This window comes from Vidua chalybeata, chromosome 3 (genome assembly GCF_026979565.1).
Source record: "Vidua chalybeata isolate OUT-0048 chromosome 3, bVidCha1 merged haplotype, whole genome shotgun sequence".
NCBI lineage: Eukaryota > Metazoa > Chordata > Aves > Passeriformes > Viduidae > Vidua > Vidua chalybeata.
In genome coordinates, this window is record NC_071532.1 from 94,572,712 (window position 1) to 94,599,964 (window position 27,253).

Consider the following 27,253-nt stretch of genomic DNA (forward strand, 5'->3'; position numbering starts at 1 on the left):
ATAACAGTGAAACTGATTGGCTGGCTTTAAGAGTGGCTTTTAGTTAAGCAGTGAGATTTGTTGCTGCTTCAAGCAAATATACTGAATTTTAAAAAATAAAAAGGGCTTTATTGTGCAGTAACAGTAGAAAATAAATAATAAAAAAAGCAACAAAAAGGCAATTTCTTATCTGATAAAAAAGCAATTTCTTATCAGGCATTTTACTCAAGTACAGAAAACAGTAAAATGCCTGAACATACATGACTAAAATTCTCCTTAGTAACTAAAGAGCTGATTTCCTAAAATGGCTGATAATTTGTGATACTTTTAATGAAATTTAATGCCTTTTATATGATAACACTATAAAACAATATTTACAACCTTACTTTGTTTGGATATAGTACTATTTTTAGTTCCAAAGGTAGAAGTATAATAGAATAAAACAGTTGTTTCTTTTTTAGATCTCTATAACCTTTGTGCTATCTAAATTATTAGTTGTCTATTTTTGTACTGTTTAATTTTTTCAAACATTGGATAAGTGATTTTGTTGGTACTGACCTAAGCCTCAGCTGACAGCATTTGTGCTTCAGTTCTTGAAATAGGATGAATATTTCAATAGGATTTAATTTCATTATTCCACAGAAGCACATCCATAGCAGCAGTGCCTATAAATACCATTCTTATAGTTATGACCTCTCAGCTGTGATCACTGTGTTTATAAATTTCAAATTAAATTATTCTAGATCACTCTTCTTTCCTGAACAAGTTCACTGAAACATACACAGAAACTCAGTTCAAGAGCATAACTTTACATTTCTGAAATACAAGATTAATTGGTCACTCAGTGCTGGAGACTGATGTCCAATGTATTGCAAATCACAATAAAACATATCCTGAGCTTTTCATAAGTATGACCTCCTTAACAGTATTAGAGCAAGTTTTGCTAATTCCAATGACTCATCACCAAGTTTGGCCTTTTACATTTTTTTTCTATTGATTCTGTCTTCCATTCTAGCAAAGGTTACATTTTTTTTTTCCTACCTCCAAAATTTTTGCTAAAATTAATTGCAGAGGGAAGAAAGTTCTGTGTCAGACAGAATGAGAAAAAGTAAATGCAAACTTTAAAATATAATGTAGAGTTTTAAACACCAGAGTAAAGTGATATAATTAGCTACAGAGTAATTTTTATCCCATAGGAAATTATTTCACTTCCAAAATCAGGTGGTTTTCCTACCCATATATAATATCATCAGTTGACTCAGAGTATTAACAACATTGCTGATAAACTCCCAGATTATGGAAAGAATTATTGATGTTGAAACTTCTCAGTAATGTTCTATAAGCCTGATTCAGGTTGATTTGGTTTTTTTCTTGGATGTAATTTAATACAGTATTGTTTCTCTTGTTTTTTCCTTTTGAAGCTGGTTTAAGATGGAGTACATTGCACTCGTGGTACATTGACTGGTGATTTGCTATTAGTTTCTAGGTGTGTTATATTTTTATATATGTGCTATAATCATATTAACAATTTATTTAAGGCAAATAATGCTGTGGACTTGCAGTCAAATAAATGTAGAGTCCTATTCTTAGAGCTGTGTAATGTAATGTCCAGAACTTGGAAAGGAATCATATCAGTCTGGTTTTCTTGTTGTACAGTGAATCCATCGGATCAATTAAAAATAGTTCAGAGAATCTTCAGATGCTATATGTGGGTAAAGTGTACAAGATTTCATGTGTTTACATCTTTCTCTGTGTATTCCCATTTTTAATTATTTTAAATCAAGAAGATTCTTTATGAGTTTGTAGTTTGTAGAATCTAGATTATGGAGGTTGTAAAAATGAATGCATTTTGAAATCTAAGTTTGTCCTATGTACAAATGATTTACCACATACAATATTGGAAATTGTGGGTGTTTAAACACCAAACAATAAAGTACTGTTTTGTTGCAGAATTATCCAGTTAACAATCACATTTTCATCTGATGCAACTTTTCCTTTTGTGAGACCTTTTGCAATACTTTGACTACGGCTGCGAGTTCTGCTCATAGCTCATGTAATATGTGAAGTCAGACAAGCAGCAATGATGAAACAGAGCAGTAGGTTCAGTTCATGAGGCATGATGAAAATAGGTAAATAAAATTAAATAAATGACAATGGAATAGGGTTAGTTTGCATTGTGCCACTTTCAAAAAATCTCCCTTAAGAGCCAAAATTAATTAAAGTCTTACTTTGAATGCCTTTTCCCACCTTCTGTAGCAAGTTGACTCACAACTCACGTTCTGCTGTGCTGAAAAATCTTCTGGTTTATGCTAAGTCCATTTCTAACTGATGCTGTATACTCTGTCAGGACTGGAATGAACTCCAGACATTCAGCACCTGAAACATTCTTGGCTTAAAACCATGTGCTCTGCAAACACAGACTGTGTCCAAATATCACATCCTGGCTCCTGCATTCAGGACTGTCTGGAGCACACGGCATCAGTTTGATGAGGGCTTTTAACAGTTCCACAAGCCAAAGATGGTTTGGTGTGAAATTGCATGTGATACCTCCTCCATATTTCTGGGTTTTGGCGTTGCCTCGTCACCAAAAGGGTACAAGCACAGTAACCCAGCCTAGTCTGAACAAGCTTGTGGCATGATGTGAGATTGCACCAAGCTGCACAGCATGGTTCTATCCACAGCTGCTGTTCTTCATCCCTGCAGCTGTACTCAGTTTCACCAGCCTTGGAGATTCATTCCACTGAGCTAGCCAGCTCAATATTACGGATGAGTTAAGGGAAAATAGAGGCATTTAAGTTTATAAAGAAGCCCGAATGGATCAAAAATTTTTTATATCTTGTGCTAATGAAGGTGAAGACTGAATACAAGGCCATCTTTGAACATATAGCTTCATTAGAACATAAGGCCTCATTAGAATATAAGACAGCTGAAGCTGGGTGGTGTTTAATTTTTGAACATTATTTCCTAATATCACTTTAAAATTTCTTCAGGTTTTTGTTTTAGCATTAATCTTATTTTCTATCAATCTTTTATTATCTTTGACAGTGTTATTTTTCTTTACTATTAGAAAGCTACTGATATATGAAGTTAGCATACTCATTGTTTTTTCTCATGGACCTATGCCTCCATCTCTAAATTTATTTTCAGAAGGCATGGAAGAACATTCTTAACAGTTTCGATTTTTTTTTTTAACTGTTGCCTTCTCAAGACTAGACAGGTCATGAAAGGCAGCACCTCTTAATAGAAGGAAAATCTTAATGAACTCTTGAAGATCACACAAGTAAAAGCAAGGTATTTTGATCTCTGATGCAGGAATTTTTTTCTATTCAACCTAATAAGAATATATTTAAGGTCCAATGTCTGTCAATAATTGAGTTGATATAGTTGTGTTTTAAATCACAGATTAAAAGTCTTACTTGCAGCAGGTGTATCTTTACAGTCAGGAGTGTAATTATGTCCAATTCATGGAAAAATAAGTCTGGATATATTGAAGTTGTCTTTTTCATCCTTAATACTAATTTTTCCAATCTTTTCATTTAATCCAGTTTCTTAACTATTCCTTTATATTTTCTTTATGCAGTTAAATACTTATGCATATATTTAATGTTAAGCTTGTGAACTGAGAAATCCATGAAGTCAGTGCAGCTCACTTTGTGCTTTAAGCAGCATTTATTGTCATAAGATATAGTACCTTGCATGTTTCTCGTGTGATTCAGGAATTCAACAAAAATTGAGTGAAAATATGTACTTTGACCAATCTTGAAAAATAAAAAGACATCATATTATGTACAGACTCAAATCTGCATAGAAATGTGCATCAATGAACTAGTTGTAAGTAAGTATTTCCAGAGACTCTGTTCAGTAAATTTACCTTTTCACTACTTTGGAAATTTTGGAAAATTTGATACAGCCCTTCTTCAGCCCTAGTGGATAGGAAAAGTAAGCAAAGCAAAGCTAGAATTACTGGTTCTTTTCCCTTCTCACTGAGTGCAAAAGAATTTTTAATAGTTCATGACACTGTTAACGGTTTGGGGTTTTTTTTAGAGATTAGAATGATGGATAATTTACATTTAGGAAAGTTTTTCAAATCTAATATACTGAAAAATAAGATTTTAGGTTTTTTTAATGATTATTTTCATACCTATACTTCAGAATAAGCCCTTTTAGGTTTCCATCCTGCTTTCCTTCCTTCAGTATTACTTTTGAATTTAATCAATGTGAAGCATTTAATCAGCATTAAACCTCTTCAAAGATAATAAAAGTGAAGAGTAAAGGTGATGTAGCATTATTTTTCAAATAAAACTTCAAGAGGCAAACTGGATTCTGGAAAAGTTGCATTTATTGCTTCAGTGAATAAGGTTATATGTTCCGTGGTAGCCCAAAGCTCTTTTTGAAGTATTTTGGTTTTAGCGTTGTTTCATTTTACACGTAGTGACTGATAATTGTAGAGTAGCCTTTCATAAGATGAAACATCATGAAGATGTTGCCAGTGGGAGAAAGTTTCACAAAGTGTGGAAGATTTTACTTAATATTTTTGTCATGTAGGGAGAATGTGATTTCATGGAAACATCAACAGATGTCTTGTCTTCGGGTTTAAAATATGCCTTAGAGAAACAGTACTGACTTTTTGTCTCCAAATAGTTTTTCCAGTTACTTTATTTCTAATATATTTCTAAACTATATTGTAAATTCTGCATTGTAGTGACACACCCTCTAAAATTTCATTTATGATAAACGTATTTTTGAGCAATCATCATTGATTTTAAATTATAGACCACTGGCTAAACCCAAAGTCTTTCATCACAGACATGTTAGCAAGCAGGTGTCCAGCCTATTGGTTTAGTATGTAGCATAATGCACTTTGAGAGAAAATTCTGTGATTGTCTGAGTGTTTGGTATTGACCACATAATTCTCCTTCTCTCATTTACTTATGTAGACAGCCTTGATTGTTTTTCAAGATTCTGCAAGCAGGATACAATTGCTTTGTGCTCTTAAACTATAAAATGTATTGGCTAACAGACATGAGGTGGCTGGGGATATTGCAGTATTCATCACCCTGTGGAATGAGCAATGCGTCTTTGCTGACCTGGCAGTCAACAGTTCTGGGGGAAAGGTTCAGCCTCCAATGCTCCATAGGAGACAAGGGAATTGTCTTCTATGCTGCCAAGTTACAATCCTCCTTTTACTCGCTTTTCTTCCCTGAGGCTTTGCACCTTTTCATATCACTGCTTTTCCTTTTTAAGCCATGACCTGTTAAATAGTGTTATTTCAAGAATTTTAGCTGTGTTTAGAATTTAGTCTTTCCTTTTTTGCATGAATACTAGTCTATATTCTTATAACTTTTTTACAATGCAGCTGTTTTCTCAGAAGACTTAGACAATGTTGCACAACTGTGCTGTTGTATTATTATGCAGTGGATCACAGATAGATGAACATCCAGGAAAAAACCTGTGTACCTGCCCACAAATCTTCATCATGCACACTTCCAGGATCTCAGCTTTCACACAAACATTTTCTGGTTCAGTATGATTTGCTTTCTTTCTCTACATTTTTCTGTAGCCACCTCTTACAAAATTTTTTTCCAAATTAATTTCTTATATTTCCACATCTCTTTATTTACTGTGCTTTTTCCTATATTGCTGTTTCCAGCTGATCTTCCCAAAAGCAACAGCTGCTTTGACCATCCAGCAGAGTCAACAGCACAGGGCTTCAGGAAAGCAGCCTTGCTGCTGCCCACATGTGCTGTCCTCATCTCATCTGTGGCCTGCAGATCAGCTGACTGGTACTTGTTGAAGAGGAAACAAACACATCTGTCTTGCTGCAGGGGGTTGGAACATGAATCCTACTGTGACCCCCACACAGACAGAGTGATATCTGAGGATTGGCTTGCTAGGGATTTCCTCCTGAAGGAAGCTGAGGACACACTCTTCCTGTGTTTCACCTTGTTTTGTTGCTGTCCAGGTTCTACACTGATTCTCGTTTCAGGGACTATTGCAGTACTTGTAAGCAAGGTCTGCTTCTGCCTGCTGGGGCCTCTTGCAGCCATTGCAGCAGGAGTGCATCACAGTGTGGAAATGGTGTGGCCTAGGATAGACTGTTCAGGCATCCACAAACCAGAAAGTTTTTTGTACTAATTTTCCTTGGGCAGCTTCTCTTCACTTGAGAGCATTTAGACTGGAGGACCAGTCTGATCTTGTTTAAAATCCCTGAAACTTACAGTATGGATATAAGGAGCCTCATCATCAACTGCTTTGATTCATGATCTCTTTCTGTTCTGCTTCTTCACACATGCCTTTTTTATCCTGGGTTTCAGCTGGGATAGGATTAATTTTCTTCTTAGTAGCTGGTAGAGTGCTATGTTTTTGATTGAGTATGGGAATGATGTTGATAACACACTGATATTTTAGTTCTAGCTAAATAGTGCTTTCCCTAAATCAAAGACTTTTCACTGTCCCTTGCTCTGACTGCAAAGAGGTGCACAAGAAGTTGGGAGCGAGCATGGCAGGAGAGGTGACCCAAACTGGCCAAAAATATATTCCATGGAAAAGAAATATTCCATCCCATAGAACATCATCCTTGGAATATGAACTGTGGGGAATTGGCTGGGAGCTGCCAGTTGGTGCTTAGGGATGGGTTGGGCATCAGTCAGCAGGGGATGAGGAATTGTACTGAGCATCACTTGTTTCTCTTGGGTTTTATTGCACACTGTCTCCTTTCCATTATTATTATCATATTTTATACTTCAATAATTAAACTGTTCTTGTATCAACCCACAAGTTTTTTTTTTGGTTTTATGTTTTTTTTTCAAGTCTTCTCCCCATCCCTGGGGGCTGGCATTGGGTAGAAGAACAGGATTGGAAAGGAGGGTTGAGCAAATGGCTGCATGGTAAATAGTTGCCAGCTGAGGTTAAACCATGGCCACTTGCTGATACAAACAATGCTTACAGTTTCTCCACTCACTTCTGAGTCAATCAGACACAGTGGACAAGGGGTGCATCCTTTGAATTCATCCTTTTCTTCTTTGCTGCAGCTGGAATTTCCAACTCACCCTCTTCCTTCTATCTACAATTCAAAGATGCTTCCACTTTTTAAAAACAGCCCAATGGCCCTAACATAAGCACTGAATTAAAAATTGTTCACATTTTGCACTATTGGTGTATGTATTACTAACATCTCAAATAGAAGTTTAGTATTGAGATGCCTACGTTAATGTTAAGCACCTCTACCAATATATGTACCCAGAACAGATTACTTCAGATTGCTTTGTGACAGATTTGAACTGCTTTAATTCCATTAAATTTCTGTGCGTAGATGCATTTTCTATGCCAGCTATTAAAAATTCTATGCATGATTTTAAATACAAAGTAGGATGAGAAGTGGGGTAAAGACCTCCAATGCAACTTGTAACATGATTTTTAAAATAAATAGTGAAATAGTTCCTAAGTATTTACTAATGAACTATAATTTTTATCTGCCAAAAGAGTGATGAACAATTTCTTTTTTAAAAAGTGTGATTTTGTAACAAAGGCACATTTGCAGTAGCAACAACTAAATTGCAGAAATCAAGAACACTCTATTCCGTCTTTTCTTTCTTTTTTACTTCTACTTTTGTTTCTTATAATATTGTCTTCGTTAACATTGATGGCATTCTTCTAAGCCTCAAGCTGTGACCTTAAAGGCCATATATACGACTAATAGTCCTTCTCTAATACCATCAGTCTTTTCAGGATAAGAGCTTTAATTTTAATTAATTTAAGCAGTTCATGAGATAAATATCCTCAATTTCCAACAAAAAAAAAAGTTAAAAATTTAGAAGTTAGTGAATAGACCTCAAAAATGTAATTATTTGTATCTATGGACAGTTCATTGAAGTTTCATTACATTATTCCCATTAACTTTGTAGGTAGGAAACATGCAAATTGTAGATCAAAATAATGTTATTCTTAGGGGCAAAACTAACTCAAACTTCATGTTAAAGAATTGTATTAAATTCCAGTCACAATCTCTTTAATTACAGCAGTCCCTGTTTCCCTTTTGTGGAAGAATAATGAAAGGTGTGAATCACATTTTCCACATAATTTATTGAAATCCTTCATTAGTGAGAATTGACATTTGTATTCCATACTAAACAAGTTCTTTATGCTTGGAAAGTAGCTCTCTTAATTTGTTTAAAATTGCTAGGAATCTATTACCTTTTTTGGATGAATACTGATTGCTGTGCTATTGGTATTTTCACAACCAAATCAGTTTCAAATGAGGATAACAAAGAGTGTGTTAAAGCAATTGCTGGAAGAGAATATAGCGTTTTTTTCACTACTACTATCAATTAAAATCTACTCCTTCTGTAATCCCACAGCTGAACAGACAGGAATGTTATTTATAGGAGATGCAATAATACAGGTCAGTAAACATTCGCTTTTTTCCACAGACATTTGTTTCATACTTGCTTTTATTTCAGTAACTAACTTTGCATTACAAATCATTTTCTCCCTATCATATCTGTTTTTAGGTTAATGGTATAAATGTAGAAAATGCTACCCATGAAGAAGTGGTAAGTCATTCCACTTTGATTTTTTATTGGTGTAGAGAATATCTTATGTCCAAACTGTTCTGTCTCTGGTCTTGTTTCAAATGAATTTACTCCTTTTTACTATAAAGACAGTGCTATCATCAAGGTTGCTATATATTTGATTATTAAGACTTTTCCAGTTATTTAATTCCATTTTGAAATCAAATTGACCACAACGTTTGGTCTAACCTGAAACAAAATAATTGAATAGTGGTCAGCTTTTACTGATTTGCATCATTTATCAGACTGACTGTATGAGGACAAAGCCAGTTCACATTCAGTCGATGTGCAGTGCTTTTCTGGTCTGCAGTGAAAGGCCATAAAGATAAAAATTGTTACCCCTGTTGCCTGTTTATTGGCAGTATCTCAGAATAACATCTGTAGCAACCAGAAATTACATGGGCTTTGGCAGTCTTATCAGCAAGGCAGAAATTACATGGGCAAAGGAACTAAACTTGCTTTTATTAGTTGAAGGTGATCTCTCTAGGTCAAGATAAAGTGCAGCTGCATGATCTTGCAGTCCTTTTCTTATTGTTGATTAATACCATCAAGCTGACTTTCTTACAGACAGTCACAGTAATAGTTAGATCTACTGTGTATTGGTGAACTGCCCTCCTGCTGCTTGTGTTGTTATTGCATAGAAAAAAATTTAACTTCCAGAAAGTTACTCCTCACAAAATGGTAAGTTACTTCCCTTAAGGATTGTTTGTAAAAACCAAGACTTGCTCCAGAACTGTCAATGTAACAGAACAGAGATGAGGAATGAGAGAGAAATGCATAGTGCTGCTCCTTTCCCTGTACATAGGAATTGAGTAGAAGCATTAAGTAGTAGCATAATTGCTACTACCACAGCCTGTTACTATGATCAGAATGGGGTTAGAAGAGTGTGTCAGGCAATAGAGAAAAGAACTGGTTCTATGAGATGAGGTGGGCTGTTGACAAAGCTCCTGAGAGAATGGAAGATTTTTATTTCTTCTTTTATCAAAATTATGTCTTTCTATTTTAATGAAATAATGGTTGAGATAAAGTCCTCTTTATTTGAATATTATGAGTTTGCAGTTTGAAGGAAATGCTTTAAAAAAGAAGTTTTGGGCACCAGAAACACCACTGAAGAAGGTATATAACATATTAAGCTCATTACAATATATTAAGCTAGTAATATAGTAATATAGTGATTATGAGTAGTTGTCCAGAAAGCAGGAGGTTAAGGATGAAGAACTCATCTAACCTTTAGAAAATCATACCTACATCTTCTCTCTCTGTAAAGGATGCCCTAAATGTCACTCAAGTTAAATGAGAGGTGCTCCAGCATTTCTGTTCAAAGCACACTCATCAATGAGGCTTGGGTATTCTTAATCCACTCTGGGTTCAAGTTTACACAACCTTGTTAACATAATACGATGTTAACATAATGCAGTGGAAGCCTGTCAAAGGTTATTGAGTAATTCTTTTGGTTTGCTCTATATGCATCTGCCACCATGGTCTCTCCCATATTCAGTCATCTGCTTCAAGGTGGGATTCCTGAAACACCATCCTGCAATACAGTTTGAAGGCATTTCTTGCTCCTTGCATTCTGGGTGCAGGAGGTCTTTTCTGCAAACACCTAACTCAAGATTATGAATTGTACTGTGTGATCCAAGGGACTGTGTACTGGGTCTAGGCTGAGGCTACGTTAGTTTTCTTTGTGGCAGCCACTATGGTGGTGTAGTTTTGTTCATGACTAAAACAACATTAGTACCACGCCAGTTATAACTGCCTGTTATTGCTGAGCAGCACCTGTAGACCATCAAAGCTTTCTTTTCCTCAGTTTTTCCCCTCTCAATGAGTAGACTGAGAGTGGTCCAGAAGTTTTAAGGGGATACAACCAGGAAAGCCAATCTGAACTGACCAAAGAGATAACCCATATCATATAACATCATGCTCAGCAGTAAAAATTGTGGCGAGTGTTTTCTGCGGGAAGCAGCCATTCCTCAGAGACTGGGTGGGCATCAGGAGGTTGTGACTGATTTCCTTTGCATCATTTGTTTTGGTTTTTACCTTTGTCTTTATTTGAGTTACTAAATTGTCTTTATCCGGAAACTATCATTATCCTGAAGGTTTTCTTCCTTTGTGGTTCCTTTTCTCTCCCATCCTACCAATGGGGGAGGGGAAATGGGAGTCAACCCACCACAGACTGCTGAAAGTGACGCTGCTTGCAAAGGTAGATTCTGGATTACTCTGCTAGTCCAACCATAGTGATAAGCCATTAAGGGGCAGAAGCAAATATGTTTCTTTTGGTGTTGAACTGATGTTTTTTTTTCTGTTTGTCTTGTGGTTTAATTATTTTATTTTTAAATTATAACTCTAACAAATGTTTTCAAAAATTTTCTCTCAGTTTTTTTATTCTGTTTGTTTCACAATGGCATTCCTTGCTGTTTAGACTGTTTCTCTGCTTTTAATTTCTGCCATTTTAGAATGTCTGCTGGTTCACCCTTGCAGGACGTGAGGAGGTGCACTCAGTCAGCACAAACTCAGAAAACCTTTATTTTACAAAACTGAAGCTTAAGTGTAATTGTACATCAGTAAGGCTCACAGGTGTTAAAGACCTAAAACCCATTGGGGTTAATACATGGGAGAGAGAAGGCTACAAAATCTGAGAACTTTAGGAAAGGAGGCCAGTTTGTTCTGTCTACTACCTACCTTCTTCCCTCCTGAGATGTTTATGTAGTTAGCTGGTCCTGATTGTACCAAATAGGTAGTTTTGTTTCTTGACCCTTGAACTTCAGCAGTGTTAAAAGGTTAACTTCTAGGCAAGCCAAACAATTAGCTACTCTGTCAGCAACAATTTAACAGCAAACTGGTTCTCCTGTTTTTTGCTTCTGACACTAGAATTTGTTTTTCTCCACAATTATTCAAGCTGCTACTATCACACATTAGTTCTGGCTAAGGGTATGGATAGAATAAATATTCAGAATCAGTGCCAAGAAAAATTCTGCTTTTGTAGTAGGTAATACAATAGTGTGGATAATTGAAAATAATTTCTTTTTCTTGAAACCTAAGTTTATTTTTAGAAATAGTCTACTGGTGTGGAGAATGCAGAAAATGTTAATTCAGAGATTAATATAGTTTCTGTATTGTGTATTAGAGAGGCAATTTAATTTTCTTTCCCTGGTGGCTAATCAGGTTGTCAACGTGCATAATACGAAAGGAGCAGTCAGATCTCCTGAGTGGAGAGAAAGAGGGAAGCAAAGATAAAGGAATATTTTGATTGAAATTCACAAAGGTATACAACTTGGTGTTCTTTGTCTGGGACTTCAATTTTCAAGATATTCACAATAAACTGTGAAAGGAAATGAAACATGAGGTTGCAGTTTTCTGATTCAACAGAATTTTTTAGATTCATAGAGTCAGAAAATGGCTTGTTTGGAAGGGATCTTGAAGATCATCTACTTCCAACACCCCTGCCATGGGCAGGGACACCTTCCATTACACCAGGTTGCTCACAGTCCCATCCCGCCTGGCCGTGAACACTTCAGGGATGGGACATCCTCAGTTTCTCTGGCAACCTGCTTCAGTGCCTCACCACCTTCACAATAAAGAATTTCTTCCTAATATCTAATCCAAACCTCCTCTTATTGAATTTAAAACTGTTCTCCCTTGTCCTATCACTACATTCACTTGTAAAAAGCCCCTCTTCAACTCTCTTGTAGGCCCCTTTAGGGTCTGGAAGGTCTCCCCTGCGTTTTCTCTTCTTCAGGCTGAAAAACCCCAACTCCCACAGCTTGTCATCACAGGAGAGGTGCTCCAGCCCTTTGAGCATCTTCTTGGCCCACCTGATAATCACAGGGCTGAACAGACTTCTTGGCATTTTGTGGTGTGAGACTGGGTACTTTTCTCTCCCTGTTCTTAGTGAAAGAGAAAAATAAGATTCAGAAAGATTTTTGTGAGTCCCCGAGGTAAGCACTGCCCTCTGCTGAAATGCACTAGAAGAACCTACTTGTTTCCACCATAAGCAAATTGTAGGGGATGTGATGAAAAACCTTCTCTGTTGCCTTTCAAACGGGAATTGGACAGGGTTCTACATAATCTCTCATGTAGACTGTTTTTTATGAATCTATGATTAGTTCAAATGTAATTTTGTATGAAATTAATCCTATTTCAAGGATTAATAGACTGATTAACTAGAAAATGCAGGAGACGGTGTTTAGTTATACAAAAATAGAAAATTAGGTGTTGCATGTATTTTTTTCTTACTATATCTTATTCATGTATTTTATACTAAATTAGTATGTTTGACACATTTTTAGTATTCCACACAAATGTTAATCTCTTTGGAATTTTGCTTAGTGATCCAGGACAGTACTTGGAAACATTTATTTCTTTTTATTTACGAATATTCTCACAGAAAGACATTGCTAAATAAACAATATCCATTAAAACAGAGAATCCATTCAGTGGGAATAATATTAGATTTTCAGAATTTGAACAGTTTTTAGTCAATAGTAATTATTTTTTTTAAATATTGAGTATCAGATGTTTACTGTAATGCTATTTAATGTGTCATTGGCATGTCTGGCTGGCAGTGATGAACATGTTCATCATTAGGCTAATTAATTGAGATACAAGGATTGAACTTCTAAAATTAGAACTAAACTAATTGTTTATCTTCATTGAGATAATAAGATTTTATTTTCATTTGTCCTTTCATCCACCAGCCCTTCTGCATTAGCTGTTTTTGAATTGAAATTCTCTGCATGTTCTTCTGGAATTCAGTTCCAAATGTTGGAACACTGATTATGAATTTTATCCATATAATATCAGAAAAAAAGAGATCAAATAGAAAAAGTAGTGGAGAATACACAGCTAGAATAGGCACATAATGGTTAACTATTCAACAAATACATCAAAACTAATAAAATAATAAAAACATAGAGCTAGAGTGATGGATTAATAAATAAAATCATAAAAATAATTATAAAATATTTTGTCAAATAGCTACGTGAGAAATAGCAAAAATATTTTTTATTTACAAATTTTAATGTGTAGTAATATCGTATAGTCATTTTAATAAGTAGCTATTATTGATTCATGCTGTTATTAAAATAATTATTCAAACAAATTAAGATACGTATTTACAATGTGAAAATTGCAGTGTTATTTTCTGTTAGTTAAACCACATGTTAATATTCTAATATGCAACTTGTTAATATTTGAGGCAACAACCTTATGACATTTAGAGAATTAAAAATAAAGTTTTTGTTTGATATACACAGAAGGTTTAAAAACTTATTACTGCTAGAAATAGTCAACAATAATAGTCAACAATAGAGACCAAAGTTCAAGGAAAAATTTTTTTAGCTAGATTGCCCAGGTAGTTGATACACTAACATGTATAGATACCCTTACAGACCTACACATATTTCTGACCCTAGACTGACTATTAACTTCAAATTACTCCTTGAATTTCTGCAGTTTTTCCTGTGGGAAGCTTTTTTGGTTCGAACATGCTTTTTCACCCAGTAGAAAAGATGTTAAGAAGTAAAACATGAATAGTGTAATTCAAGTACAACAAGTATAAAATGAGAGCTTGACTACTTAAATGAAGGAAAAATGAATATTTTTCTATGTAGACAAACTGTATGTTTCATTTCTTGGAGGCCTATCTTAACGGTACCAAGATTGAAACTTCACAGTTCTTTTACTTTGCACAGTACTGCAAGATTTACTTGAATAGTTCGTCCTTTGTACTGCAATTTTTTTGTTTTCTCAGCATAGAAGAAATATTCTCTTAATATTGGAAGGGTAATTTTACCAGATCCAGAAGAACCAGTAACTGAATTTTTTTCACCTCATGTGAAGATTGTGTGATTCCTCTGCATGTCATGAAACCGTTTGATTTCTTTCTTCAACTGCATGGTTCTTGCATTTTCTCAGTAATTTTCAGAGTTTGCTTTTAGATTGTTTGCATTGCTTTTGTTTTTTTTAGATGGTTTAGAATACAGTAAACGATTTCTGTTTAGAGTTTAAGCAAAAACCTTTAGCATCTTATACTCTTCTCGCTCTAGCTAATTTCCAACACTGACCTATATTGTCATTAGATATTCAAGAAGACATTTAGAGGGTTTTACATATCAATTTTTCTATGACTAGTTTCTTACAAGTGTAAGAAACTTTCACTTGTTTCTGATTACGCATATTGTCTTCCCAATATGGTGCTTGTTGTCATTTTCTTTAAATGGACAATTTGGGGCATGGAGTAAGGATATCTTGAATGGTTTACAGTTTTGATGTGCTCCAGACTATGAGAGTGTCTCCAGTTACATGAAGAAGTATGAATAGAAACATCATGGGTACAGAATCCATCACCCAGAAGTATTATTGACATGGAGCTTGCCGAAATTATCTCAGACTGACCCCTTGCTTGCTTTATTATTTGTAGATTTATATTTGGGATCAGCCAGTGTGAACATATAGATGTGGAACCGTTTGTAGGTTACTTTCAAGCACAAGGCAGTTTTGACACAAAGCTGTTCAAGAAACTGCATCATTTCTATAAGTTGGTTTTCATTGAGAAGCTCTTTACACATGAAAAGTTCATGAAGTTTATGTTTACTTAATGCACTGTTATGCATTGTTATATATTTATAGGACTATAGACACACCAAAGAAAAGATATCAAGCTTTTACTTTCTTAACTTTATCTTAGTAGGTGTTCTCATTGTTCCTTTGTCATTGCCTCAGTCAGTTCTAAAAGAATGCTTTAGTAATCTATTATGTGGAGAGCAAAAAACTTTTAATGCTGAATGTATATCTGCAGGACAGCTGCATGCAGCAGACCTGAGGCAGGAACTCGGAGAAGTGAACAAACTCTTTAATTGAGCAGCATTTATTAATGAATATAGTGTAGCCACTTTCATTAAGACTTACTGTGTACTTCAGAAAATTTGCTGTTGCTATGTAGGAAGGCGGAAATAAACATCAATAGCAAAAATGTTAATATGTGATTTTTGTTGGACATAGTTTTCTTTCAGTTACCCTATAGAATTTTCCTGAGCTACTTTCATGAAGATTTAGTCACAGCAGAACAGGAGTTATCATGACAGTGAGACAAATAATTTTTAAAAGTTTTTCATCTTTCATGGATGAAAACTAAATTTCTTTTCATTTCTCCAGGTGCTAATTTCCCATGAGTATTCTGTATCCCAGTACTGCATAAAAATAAAGCTGCATAAAATCATCAAATTATAACATAACTTTAAAACTTTGTGGAATGTACAGTTTATCTTCATTGTTTCCAGATGCTCTAAGTGTGATTATTTCCTCACTGAATGCATCTGGCAACATTTCTCACTAAGAAACAAGTTATAGGATACTTTTGGTCTCCAATGTCTTTCATATGCAAATGATAAAACATGCTTTAAAACATGATTTTGCCATTTAAATTTGCATCCATTTCCAACTTTACTGTGCTTTTGTAGGAGATAGCAAAATTTCAGAGAAAGATTTTTTAAAAATAGAGTAACACAACACCTGTGTAAAATGTACACCTCAAAATATTACACAACTTTTGTAATGTAATTGTGGAAATCAACTTTATTTCAAGCTCTAAATATGTTAAGAAAGTATTCACATTAAGTAGTTCATATTTCAGCACTACTATTTTACCTCCATCATTTCACAGGAACTACCTTCCCTACATTAAAAAAGCAGCAAGTACACTGGCATTATGAGCATTTCCAATGTGCATAATCTTTGCGTACAAAAGCAGAATTACTATAATTAAAACTGATGGAAGAATTCAGCTACCTCACACAAAAGAGCTCTAGGAAGAATTGAAATATTTGTTAAGCTATAGATTCAAAATGTACCACTTAGGTAAAGCACAACACTGTGGCTGGACAGCTACAATTTTAAGAAGTAATTGGTAAGAGTAAAAGGAGTTAAGATATTTAATTTTTTTTAAAGAAATTTCTTTTAACCTTTTTAAAATTTCTATTTATTTTTTTAATCAGTGTTGGAAGACGTACAAAGGATTTATGAGAAATTATATCAGCCACTTTAGTTATAAGTAGAGGGGCACTTTCTTCCATCTCCTCCTCCACCTCCCACCTGTACAGAACTGAGTACCATAGAGGTAGGTTAAATACGTGAACAAAAAAGGGACTTGGAATATGAACAAAAGAGTGCAAGCTATCTGTGGGTAAATCAGTGGGGAGGGTGGGGGAGATGGGGGGAATTGTCTTTGAAAGGGCTGGTAGGAAAAGAAAAAGCTACTTCATAGCTTCATGAACAATATTGTATTATGTCCCTTGTTATCCTTGATAATTAGTATGAAGACTCCTGCTTCTTTTGATCCTTATATACTGTGCCCAAAGTAGTCTGTCTCTTCCTTTTTAGTCACTCTGCTTGGTTTCCACTCTGGCTAAACTAACTTAAGCAGTATCACTTCCACCTCATTTCACTCTTACACCTTCCTTTTCCTATCTAAACAATGTTTTGTGCTTTTCATTAATTTACTGCCTTTTATTAGGAGACCTTCAGTATTTCATCAGGGTATAGAGAATTTTGAAGTGCTATACACACTAGTTCAATGTTATCAGCACAACATAGCTGCAAGCTAATAAAGAGTTAGTGTGCACCCTGGTCATTCCGAAAAGATTAATTAAATAAATATTTGTGAAAGAATAGACTTAGGCTGTTTACATAAGTGAAACTCAGTTATTCTGTATTTTAAGGTTGTGTTTTTTTTTTTTTTTTAATGGAAAGGGAAATATAAGTTATATAAAGGCCTTACAACCATAAAAAATTAATCCATTAATAAAATTGATCACAATTTTATTAATGGATTGATCACAAAATTCCCTGATCACAAGGGAGATTAACTCCTTTGAGATCACAGTATACATTGTACATAAGTCCTATTTCTCTTCAAAAAGTTATTGACTTAATAGGATTGTGATCTAAATAAGTGAATAGATCTTATAGATATCACTAATATTTCAGACTCATTTGTTTAGCTGCGGACTTGAGGATGAATCATAGCACCTATGCTTGTTCCTTATTGCAGAGAGCAGACAAAACACTCTAGAGCAGAAGTGCATACATACACTTCAAATGCCAAATAAGCATCAAAAGTATTAAAGGACTGGATTAGAAAATCAAAAGAGTTTTTGGTGGTTTGCTTGTTTTTTTTTTTGTTTTTTTTTTTTTGTCTGATATGATATTAGGCATCAAAAAGTCTAATACAGAAATGTCTAGTAGAAAAAGTATTGTCCTGTATTTAAATAGTTATGGCTCTAACTGTAATCAGTACTTTGAGGGAAAAGAAACCAATTCAGAATATTGTAACATGACAATGGGATTTGAATGCTATTCACCTTATCAAATAGCATGTTATTTTCCAGTGAAGGAAATTTTTTGTATTGAATAAAATAATATACTTTAAGGTGGGCTGTGCTGAAAAAATATTAGCCTATACAGTAGCAAAATTACAAGGAATTGTGGACTATAGTCCTGAGACAGCATGCAGAAGTTTCAGGTATGGGACTTTGCCTAAAAAAGATTTCTCTCTGACGTGTGCTGAATATTGCAGGTGATCTGCTGGTTTATGGTGATAGTAGCACTTTCATGTCCGTGGAATTGGGGAGACAAAAGCATTAAGAGGTAGCATAGGGGCGCACTACTACTATGAAATAGTGCTGAACTTTATCCATAGGTATTCCTATTATGCTTTTAAGTTCATCTGCATGCTGTAAGATGACAGTGGACACATGACTGACACCAAAAATGGTGGCAAGCATCAGCCCATTATTATTCCCCAGTACCACTTTTTATACCTCTTTTCTCACATGCATAACACCTGCATGCCCTTTTACTCTTTTGTGATGGGTCAATACACATCAGCATTGCATGCTTCTTCTCCTTCAGTGCTGTTGCTCTGTCTTATACAGCTGCACCCATTAGGGATGAGGCTCGGCCATAGCCCCGTTCCTATTCTCCCACAATCTATTCTTTAACAGTAAGGACTTTAGTAAAGGAGAAATGTTTCTGTGTTCTATGTGCCTCAGTTCTTCAAGTCTGAAAGAACAAACATATGAGTGATTATAAATAAATTCTATGGGTGATTCAAACTGCAGGGCACTCCATTGGACTCCATGGGTCTTCTAGCTCATACTTCATCAGTTAATGTGTAGGCAACAAAAGCACTTCCTGGTGCTTCCTATCTTTAATTCTGTATTAACTCTAGAAGACCTAGATCAAAGGGATCATTGTGGAAAAGTTTGTTGTGAGAAAAGGAAGAAATGTCCAAATTGTTAACAATTTCTAAATCAGAGAATGCAGCATATGACCTGCTGAGTTTGACAACTTCAAAACCTTCTGGTTATGTTTTTACATTTGGTAGCACAAGACAGCCTTCATTAAATATTGCCCATCCTTCAGCAGCAGTTACCTTCATCATCATTTTATACCGTTGCCACTAAATGATGGCAGGGGTTTTTGGCTAATACCTCTCCTCAGAAACTTCAGGTCAGAAAAAATCTGTTTCTGAGAGCTGTGCAGGTATTACAGATACAAGGAAACAGCAAAGAAAATTGGAAAGTAATGGCTACATGAAAACCTGCATTTAGTATTTTCAGCTCAATCTGTTCTCCTTTGAGTTTGTATAAACTCAACTACTTAACTATCATCTAGAAAAAATTCTAGATACACTTGAAGATTATGAACCTGCAGGGTTAGGCTATTCCAATTTCTTTGCTTGAAAAGGACTGCAGAAATGTTTTTTTTTGTGACAGAAATATTTGTAATTCTATGGATACTGATTCCACTTTACGATATGTGTTTCCAATCACATGTAGTCAGATATGTGTATCTGTTGTGAGTTTTTGATACCTGAGACAATTCTTTCTTTTTACAAGTAATGCATAACAGTAGATAAGCAATAAAGCATACTGCGTGTTCTTTAATTATGAGTTCTGTGGTTTTGAACACTTTTTATTTATAGCACACTGTTCGCAGTTGAGACTGATCTTAATTTCCAGAGAGAAGTCCCCATAATGCTCTGATATTCTTGGAATTTTTGGAAAATATTACTTTCTCAGGAATGAGTCTTCATGCTTCAGGTAATAGTTATCATTAAGCACATTTATTTCATTGCTTCAGGGAACAGCTGAGTTGACTCAAAATTTGTTTTCCAGTGCACAGTATGTGCACCTTTGATCTTCCAGACAGTTTTGCAAGCTTTGTTTACACAATGCTAATTACACACTAGAGTGTGTAATTAAATAGAAAAAAATATAGTTACAGAATAATGAAAAAAAATTAAAATAATGTATTTTTTTTTTGTTCGTAATGCTTGGTATTTATATCATACAGAAGCAGCATTATTTTTTTAAATTGATACTGAAGCTATCTGTAAAAATGTATTTTACTATATTTATAGGCAGAAATCAGAGAAAAGTTAGAATTGAGTAAACTAAGAGAAGTTGCAGTTTAGTTTAAATCTGTGAAAATTTACAAAGTCTACATGACTGCCATTTTTCCTAGCGTATTTGTATAGATTGTTCAGACACAAAGGCTTGCTTTGTATTAGCCAACTAAGCATTTAGAGAGAGATTATTGCTCACTGAATGGTGCAACGCTAAGGAAGAGAAGAATCAAAAGTATTACTTTGAAACCATTCCATATTTGATCATTGGAAAAGAGACATGTATCAAGATATCATTGTCTCTTTAACTTAATTCTGCTTCATGGTCTTCCAATATGAATTGCAAACCAATTTTAATTTTAAAAACTACTTTTAAAGCCATTTTGTGTCTACTGACATTTTAAAGTCTACTTGTACTGCAGGGTGTCTGTTTGTCACACATCTCCCTTGCCTACTCATAGAGATATAAGCACAATACCAGATTTTTTAGCCCTGTTCGTATGCTTTGAGCTGAAATTGCCAAGTGTCCTAAAGGGCCTTAAAGTATACTTTTGCCTAGGAGGCATTTTAAGTGTTAAATTTCTATTTTTCTGTCTGAAGAGTGAAGAATTTTTTAAAACTTTTAGTTATCTAGATTTCATTGCGGCCTTTTTGATTTTTTTTTTTTTTTTTTTTTACTATTATATGTTAGGGTCTAATTCTTCATATATTTTACTACATCTTAGTTTTTTGCCTGCTCTGTTGCAGGCTTGTACATAACCTTCCACCCAAATACTTTTCAAGTCCAAGACTTGCACTTTGTGTGAATTTCAAGTTTTATTTGGGAAAGGCTTGTACGTCAAGCTCAAGCATTCATCAGGTGATTCACATCCTTCTACTTCAGAATTTTTTCTTCAGACTTTTAGTCCAATTTATGTACTTAAATATTCTTCAAGACATGCAAGATAAGATTAATTTCATCTACCTTCCTGTGTTTAAAGTGTAAGGTTATCATCCAGATTCTTTGTATTTAGAGATACATATGTGTGAATGAGGATTTCTTTGTATCCTAAGATCTTCACTGATTTCTAGAAAAAATATTAGCAAATACATTAAAGTTGAATCTTTTAAATGGCCACAGTGAAATGTTTTGTCTTCTGCACTCAGAATAGATATTGGCTAAAGGGCCATATCAGTGAAATAATTCATCAAAAACATTCTCATTTTCAATTTTAATTGCTGTTCTTAATAAAACAGGACCTGTTTCAAACAGCTAAAACCTTGTCTAAATCTCTGAGCAGCGTGAATATTAATATTCAGATAGGTTTGAAGATTTAGATCAAATCACAGTAAACACAAAGAACCTGAATTTAAAAAGAATGCCAGCAGCTTTGCATTGTGCCTTGGCTTGTCTGCAGAGATGTATATAGAATTTCCCTTAAGTGGATGTTGACAGTAAAAATGAGATGACCAAGGTCATTAGGTTTTCCTAAAATATGAGTCATATTTTTCTCTGCAGACTCTCTGCTGTAGTTAGTTGAGATATAGACTCTCCTATTTATATTTGTAACATTGTTTCTGTTCTGTTCTTGAGAAGTGCATATGAGAAAGAAAAGTGTAATAAACCCTGGATTGATAAATGTTCTTATAGATATGCAAAGCCTGCAAGCTGGAGCCAGCATGAAAAACAAGTATTTCAGCTGAAGCCCTTTTTTCCTTTATACACATGAACACGAGTAAGTGCATAAACACACACACACAGAGTCAGCTGCACTAAATGCATTTAATGCTTTTAAAAAAACAGCAAAACCCACCCACTTCTGCAATTCTCTTTTCATAATTTTACCACAACAGTGTAGCAGTGAATGTTACTCCAAAGGTACTGGATTTGTCTTTTTTGGACTTAGTGGACTTTTGTAAATGCTTCAGCATCACAGAGAAGTGCATTATTTAGTGACCTTCTGACTGTTAAGACCTTCTTGTGATCACTGAAATTTATCTAGTTCTGTTAGTATGTGTGTGGTTCAACACTCGGACCTCTTCAGGCACTACTTGAAGAATACTAAGCAGCTTCAGGAGAGTATGAAACAGTGTGAATATCTTTTAAGGTACTAGTGATGCTTGGAAATTTTAAACCAAATCATTAATATTGGAGTTATTTCCTTCTCAAAGTAAAATTTGAAATAAAAAATGAAATCTCATATTTTGCAACATTTTCTAGTCTACCATTTCATTTTGTTCCAACAATTTTTGGATTTATTTTTGTAAAATTTGACTAATGTCTTCCAAAAGTACATTCGACAATATGTCTGTCATGCTGTCTCCTCTCATCTCTTGACAAAGATAAATGTTTGTGTACAAACATTCCTTGCTTAATTTAGAGGAACCATAGTTGTTCTTCTGTGTTTGAAAAAGGTTTATTTCTATTAAGAAATCAAAACTCTTTCTTGTTATTCCAAAGGTAAAATTAAAGCACTTCTTTGGCTTATTTAAAAAGGCAATTGTAAATAAGAAACTGAGTTCTCAGTATTAATTTTATTTGTTTTATATTTCTTCCAATTAGATGTATCAGGTCTACCTTTAAAATTTGTTGCTTTTGAAATTTTCTATTTAATTATGCAAAACACTGTTGTTTCTGTACTGATTATAAGCTAAAGTTGGCGTTTTTAATAGATTTACCATGTGGTGAAAAGTAAAATGGTATTACAAGTACAGCAGCACTTGGTAACAGGATCTTGTATTTTTTGCCAACTGTGGCTTCTCCCTCCTGCCCTGATATTTTCTGATGTTTTTAATTTTGAAGGGAATATATTGGTTGTCCTATTTTTGTAACAGTAGAGTGAGACGAGGAAAGCTACCAATCATCTTCAGTGTTCCTTGAGCAATAAATAATGTCTAAACTAGGAAATAGAAAATTTCCTGCAGGAAATAAGGGGCAGAGGATTTCAGGAGACATAGTTTTCTTGCACCTTAGAATTTAAGACACACTGGTTTCCTTTGCAGCCTTTACATACTTTAGTATGACCTTAAAGAAGCATGCAAAGTTTGCTACTCTGTAGTTCTTGTTTACACCTGTTGTGACCATCTTCAAATGGTTTAGTCAGAAACCAGTGATCATATTATTTTTCTCCGTGGTGTTTTTTCCCCACAATGAGACCTCAGGCTCTCTTATAGTCAGTTGTCCACAAAAGCACAACACTCAGATTTCTGGGGCTGAGTAAGTAGCACTGGCTGTTGTATTTTTCATAGTAAATCATTTAAAAGTAGATTGAGTTGGGGGCCAGATGGGAGCGGAAGAAAAAGAAGGAAAAGGTTCTTTGTTTCCATCAGACATAAGCTTGATGTTTTCATGTAAGTGAATACATCAGTCTCTGGTGTAAGCATTATTTTATGTACACAAGTGGAAAACTTAAAATGTTTGAGATAATCCTGCATCTCATAATGTTGGCCAACGTGGCATTGTGCTAAAACGGTGGTCTGGAACAACACAACAACCAGCTTCCTCCCAGCATATTAAATCATTAAATGCATCTATGTAAGTCAGTTTGCTACAGTCAGTTAATTTTCCGCTTGGTGGATGAATGCTCTGGTTATGCTTAGCTTAGAGGCCACACATTGTAGCATCCATTTCTGACAAACTGGATCAGAGAAATTCAGGCCCTGTGTGTACAGGCCACATGCAAAGAAAACACAATATCTGTTTCCTGAGAGTCATGGATATGAAACTGGGGAATACCTTTGCCCTGTAGTAGGAACTGATTTCCATCAGATATATTATTTGTAGTTCTGCATTTAAAAAAACACTTTATGTGGTAGTGTGATATGCCCCAAAGTGAATTCTGATGGTTTAAAACATGTCTATACATGTGTATTTGTATTTATTCCCTTTTGGTTAACAAATGCTTGCAGACAATGAAGACACAAAACTCAAGACTATATTTGAAACACAAAACTGTGCTTAATTTGGTACCCAAATCAATCAAACCAAATACTTAAGATCAAGGTGTGTATGATGTATTAAGATACTGCCATGTATCTTTCTGTTTGTATACAGACAAAATTAATGTATTATATCTACATAAGCACACATTTCCTCACTATCTTATGTCAGTTTTGTAAAATCAGTTAGTGGAAGTTGTGTTCAGCTGGTATGTAATATCAGGTTGCCCAACAAATTACTTATTCAGGTTGTTCCACTGGTCTTGCCTACTCTTTTCATTGTTGTTGTGGCTTGATCCTCAACTATTCTAAATTCTAAGTCAGAAATGCTTACACTGAGTTTATTATAGATCAACAGGAATGTTGATTTCATTGTAAGTAATGTGCTTTCCATGACTGATTGTTCTTTGGTTTAAAGTAGTTGTTATTTGTCACACTGACAGGTACACCTACTGCGAAATGCTGGCGATGAAGTTACCATCACAGTTCAATACCTCAGGGAAGCTCCATCATTTTTAAAGCTCCCATTAGGTAAGAGGAAATTAGTGAATGGGAGTAATTTGTTTTCCTCTTTGCGGTATTCTTGTAATAAGCTAGCAGTGACAGAAATAGAAATTCAATCCTTGAGTGCTTTACAGGAAGAAATAGAAAATTGTCCATCTACTTACTGTTTGACATGTAAGAATCAAATGCATACTGCCTTGCTGCTTACGTATCATTTATTCAAAATAAAACTGAAAAAAATCATTAAAATGCAGTACAGTCATGGGTGATAGCTGAAAGTTTTTCAACAGAAGCTTTGCCGGAATACAATAAAATAGTGTTTACAACCATTTGAATCATACATTTACACGGAAAGGTACTTTGAGGACACTTACCAAACAAATGGATAACATTAATTATTTATATTTCATAAATTGCTTTGCTATTTTGATTGGTTTTGTCAGCAGAATTATGTTGAGACAACTGAGTAGTTTAACAGTAGCAATACTAAAAAGTATATGAACAATACAGCTCAGGGAAGCTTGGGGCTGTTTTGGTTAGCAGATAAAATATTCAAGTTGCACAGTTGTGATCAGTGTTGCAATTAGAAAAGTGTTCATAATAAATCTGTTTATTTAATCAGATTAAATAATTTTGCACCATTTTATTTTAACAGATTATTTTCTCTCCAAAATAAGCAAAAGGTTTTGAAATGTGTCTTGTTTTTGCATTGATTTAGATTTTATTTATTTAAGCTGCACTCAACTATGTACTTGTTTTTTCCTAATTTTAACAGACTCACAGGTGTCATAGTTTAGACCTTGACATTAGAAGAGTGTCAGTCATTTAATCTAGATTTTTATACCTGTCAAAAGCCAACTTGGCAGGCCTCTACTAAGCTGAACTATACATTTCATGCTAGAATCTTTCTTTCAGTGCTTACTGCTCATCATTTTCATTTGAAAATACATGGTCAGTGTTTCTTTTAATGAGCCTTCAGGTTTAGTCTTCCTACTTTTCCTACTAGATCATCAGACAACTCTAAAATTATGTTGACAGTGTCTTGGATAACTGTGTCCAAGCTTAAACATGATTTTGGCAAATTAGCAGCATATTACCAGTATTGTCTGTGTTGTTGGACATATTTATTGGTGACTATGACAGTGCTACTAGAACTTGTATCTCATCTTGTAGACTGACATCAATTGCATACTTTAACTGTATTGCCTGCCATTGGTTAACCTTAGCTAAGAGCCAAACTCCCACTCAGACACTCTCTCACTCCCTGTTCTCAAACAGAACGTGGTGTACAAACAGAACAAAAAAGCTCTTAGGTCAAAAGAGATTAGCTATTAATTACCATCATGGCCAAAGCAGAGGCAATGTGGGGAAACTTAGATAAATGTATTGCCTATTAAAATAGATTCAGGCACTGAGAAACAAAGACAATACAAAATACAAAGACAATACAAAACAAATAAATTGTCCATCACCTTCTTCACGGGCCTTGTGTCACTCTTTTCCTTATTATTGTCTCTGTTCTTCTGCATTTTACCCTTTGTTAAATAGTTTCCCAGAGGTGCTACGAGCTCAGCTGCATGGTTATGTGAGATCTGGCTGGATCTGTCTGTGTCTGGCACAGGGCAGGTCCAGCCATTTCCCACTTCTGGAGACATCCCAGCCCGTAAACCCTTGCCACTAAAACCTAGTACACACTCTACACAAGCTGGCTGCCACCTTCACAAGAGGTTCACATAGGTCCAGGAATATTGGTGCCCTCTTTGTACATCATGGGGAGCTTGGCTTTCTCACCAGGAGATACTGCAGCATTCTGTCTGGGAGGCTGAGATCATGGCACTGCTTCCATAAAGTACTATTTCTGGAAACAGAAAGCAGTGATTATCAGGGAGGCCATCTCCCATCTCAATGGGGCAGTTTTTGGGGTCTGCCCCTGATTACTGTTCAAAGAAAACTTTTTCTGGAAGAGCAATGACAGTGCCATTCTAGACAAGTTACCAGACTATCAAGGAGTGCAGCAATGCTTCTGAAATACCTTGTGTGTAAACTGCTTATTTTGGGCAGCTTATCAGATTTGCTTCCTTTATGCAGAGCATGAGGAAATTTTTGGCAAGCATTATACTACCCTCCCCAGTCCCATGCATGACCCCAGCTTTATACCACGTGCTCAAAAAAAAAAAAGAACTTGCTAGGTATGATCAGACATGTAAGGAACTTAAGAAATGGCCCTTCTCCTGAACTGAACCTGGACCTCCACAAGAGCTTACATGCACCTCTCTAGAATGTTCTGTGTAGCCATTCAATAGAAGCTGAAACCAAGGTTTGTGAGTCAAGTGATCTTTGGTAAATGGCTTGCTATAAATATTCATTTTAGTGGTGTGAAAATAAGCAAATAAGGTGGATAAAATTATGGAAAATAGTTCTGATTTAAGACAATAAATAAACTGGAGTTACAGAGAATAGTAATGGAGTTACAGAGAATAGCACCCCGTTTCAATAAGAGCTTTTCACAAGTCCATGCACAAAAGGGAATTCCAGTCATGAAGCATCAATAACACATTTAGAAAGCTAAGCAGCAATTCCATTATGCAATAAAGAAATTCCCAAATCACACTGCAGGCGGGATTTAAGTGCATACATGCGTAATTCTGAATTATCTTGGCCACTCGTGCCATCCCGGAAGACTCAGGCACTTGGTCCCCTACCTTCCAGCATTCGATCAGACCAGCTGCTGTGCTGGCAGTTTTAGTGCTGTGGTGTGTTCACTTTAACTGCAATCATACTGTCTCTTCCCATTAACCCATATCATCACCATGAGCACATCATCAGGAGTAGCATCTACCTCCCCTGCTTCCTTCTTATACATCTCCCTTCCCTACAC

The 27,253-nt window shown here is 35.1% G+C and overlaps 1 protein-coding gene across 1 annotated transcript in view; it reads left to right on the forward strand.

Moving 5' to 3' along the window:
• SNTG2 (syntrophin gamma 2) overlaps nt 1-27,253 on the forward strand; it is a 207,030-nt gene that overhangs the window by 102,720 nt on the left and 77,057 nt on the right. The window contains exons 5-7 of the mRNA XM_053937530.1: nt 8,337-8,380; nt 8,490-8,531; nt 24,315-24,402. Coding sequence (XP_053793505.1) covers nt 8,337-8,380; nt 8,490-8,531; nt 24,315-24,402 — 174 coding nt within the window. The remainder of the gene's footprint in view (nt 1-8,336; nt 8,381-8,489; nt 8,532-24,314; nt 24,403-27,253) is intronic.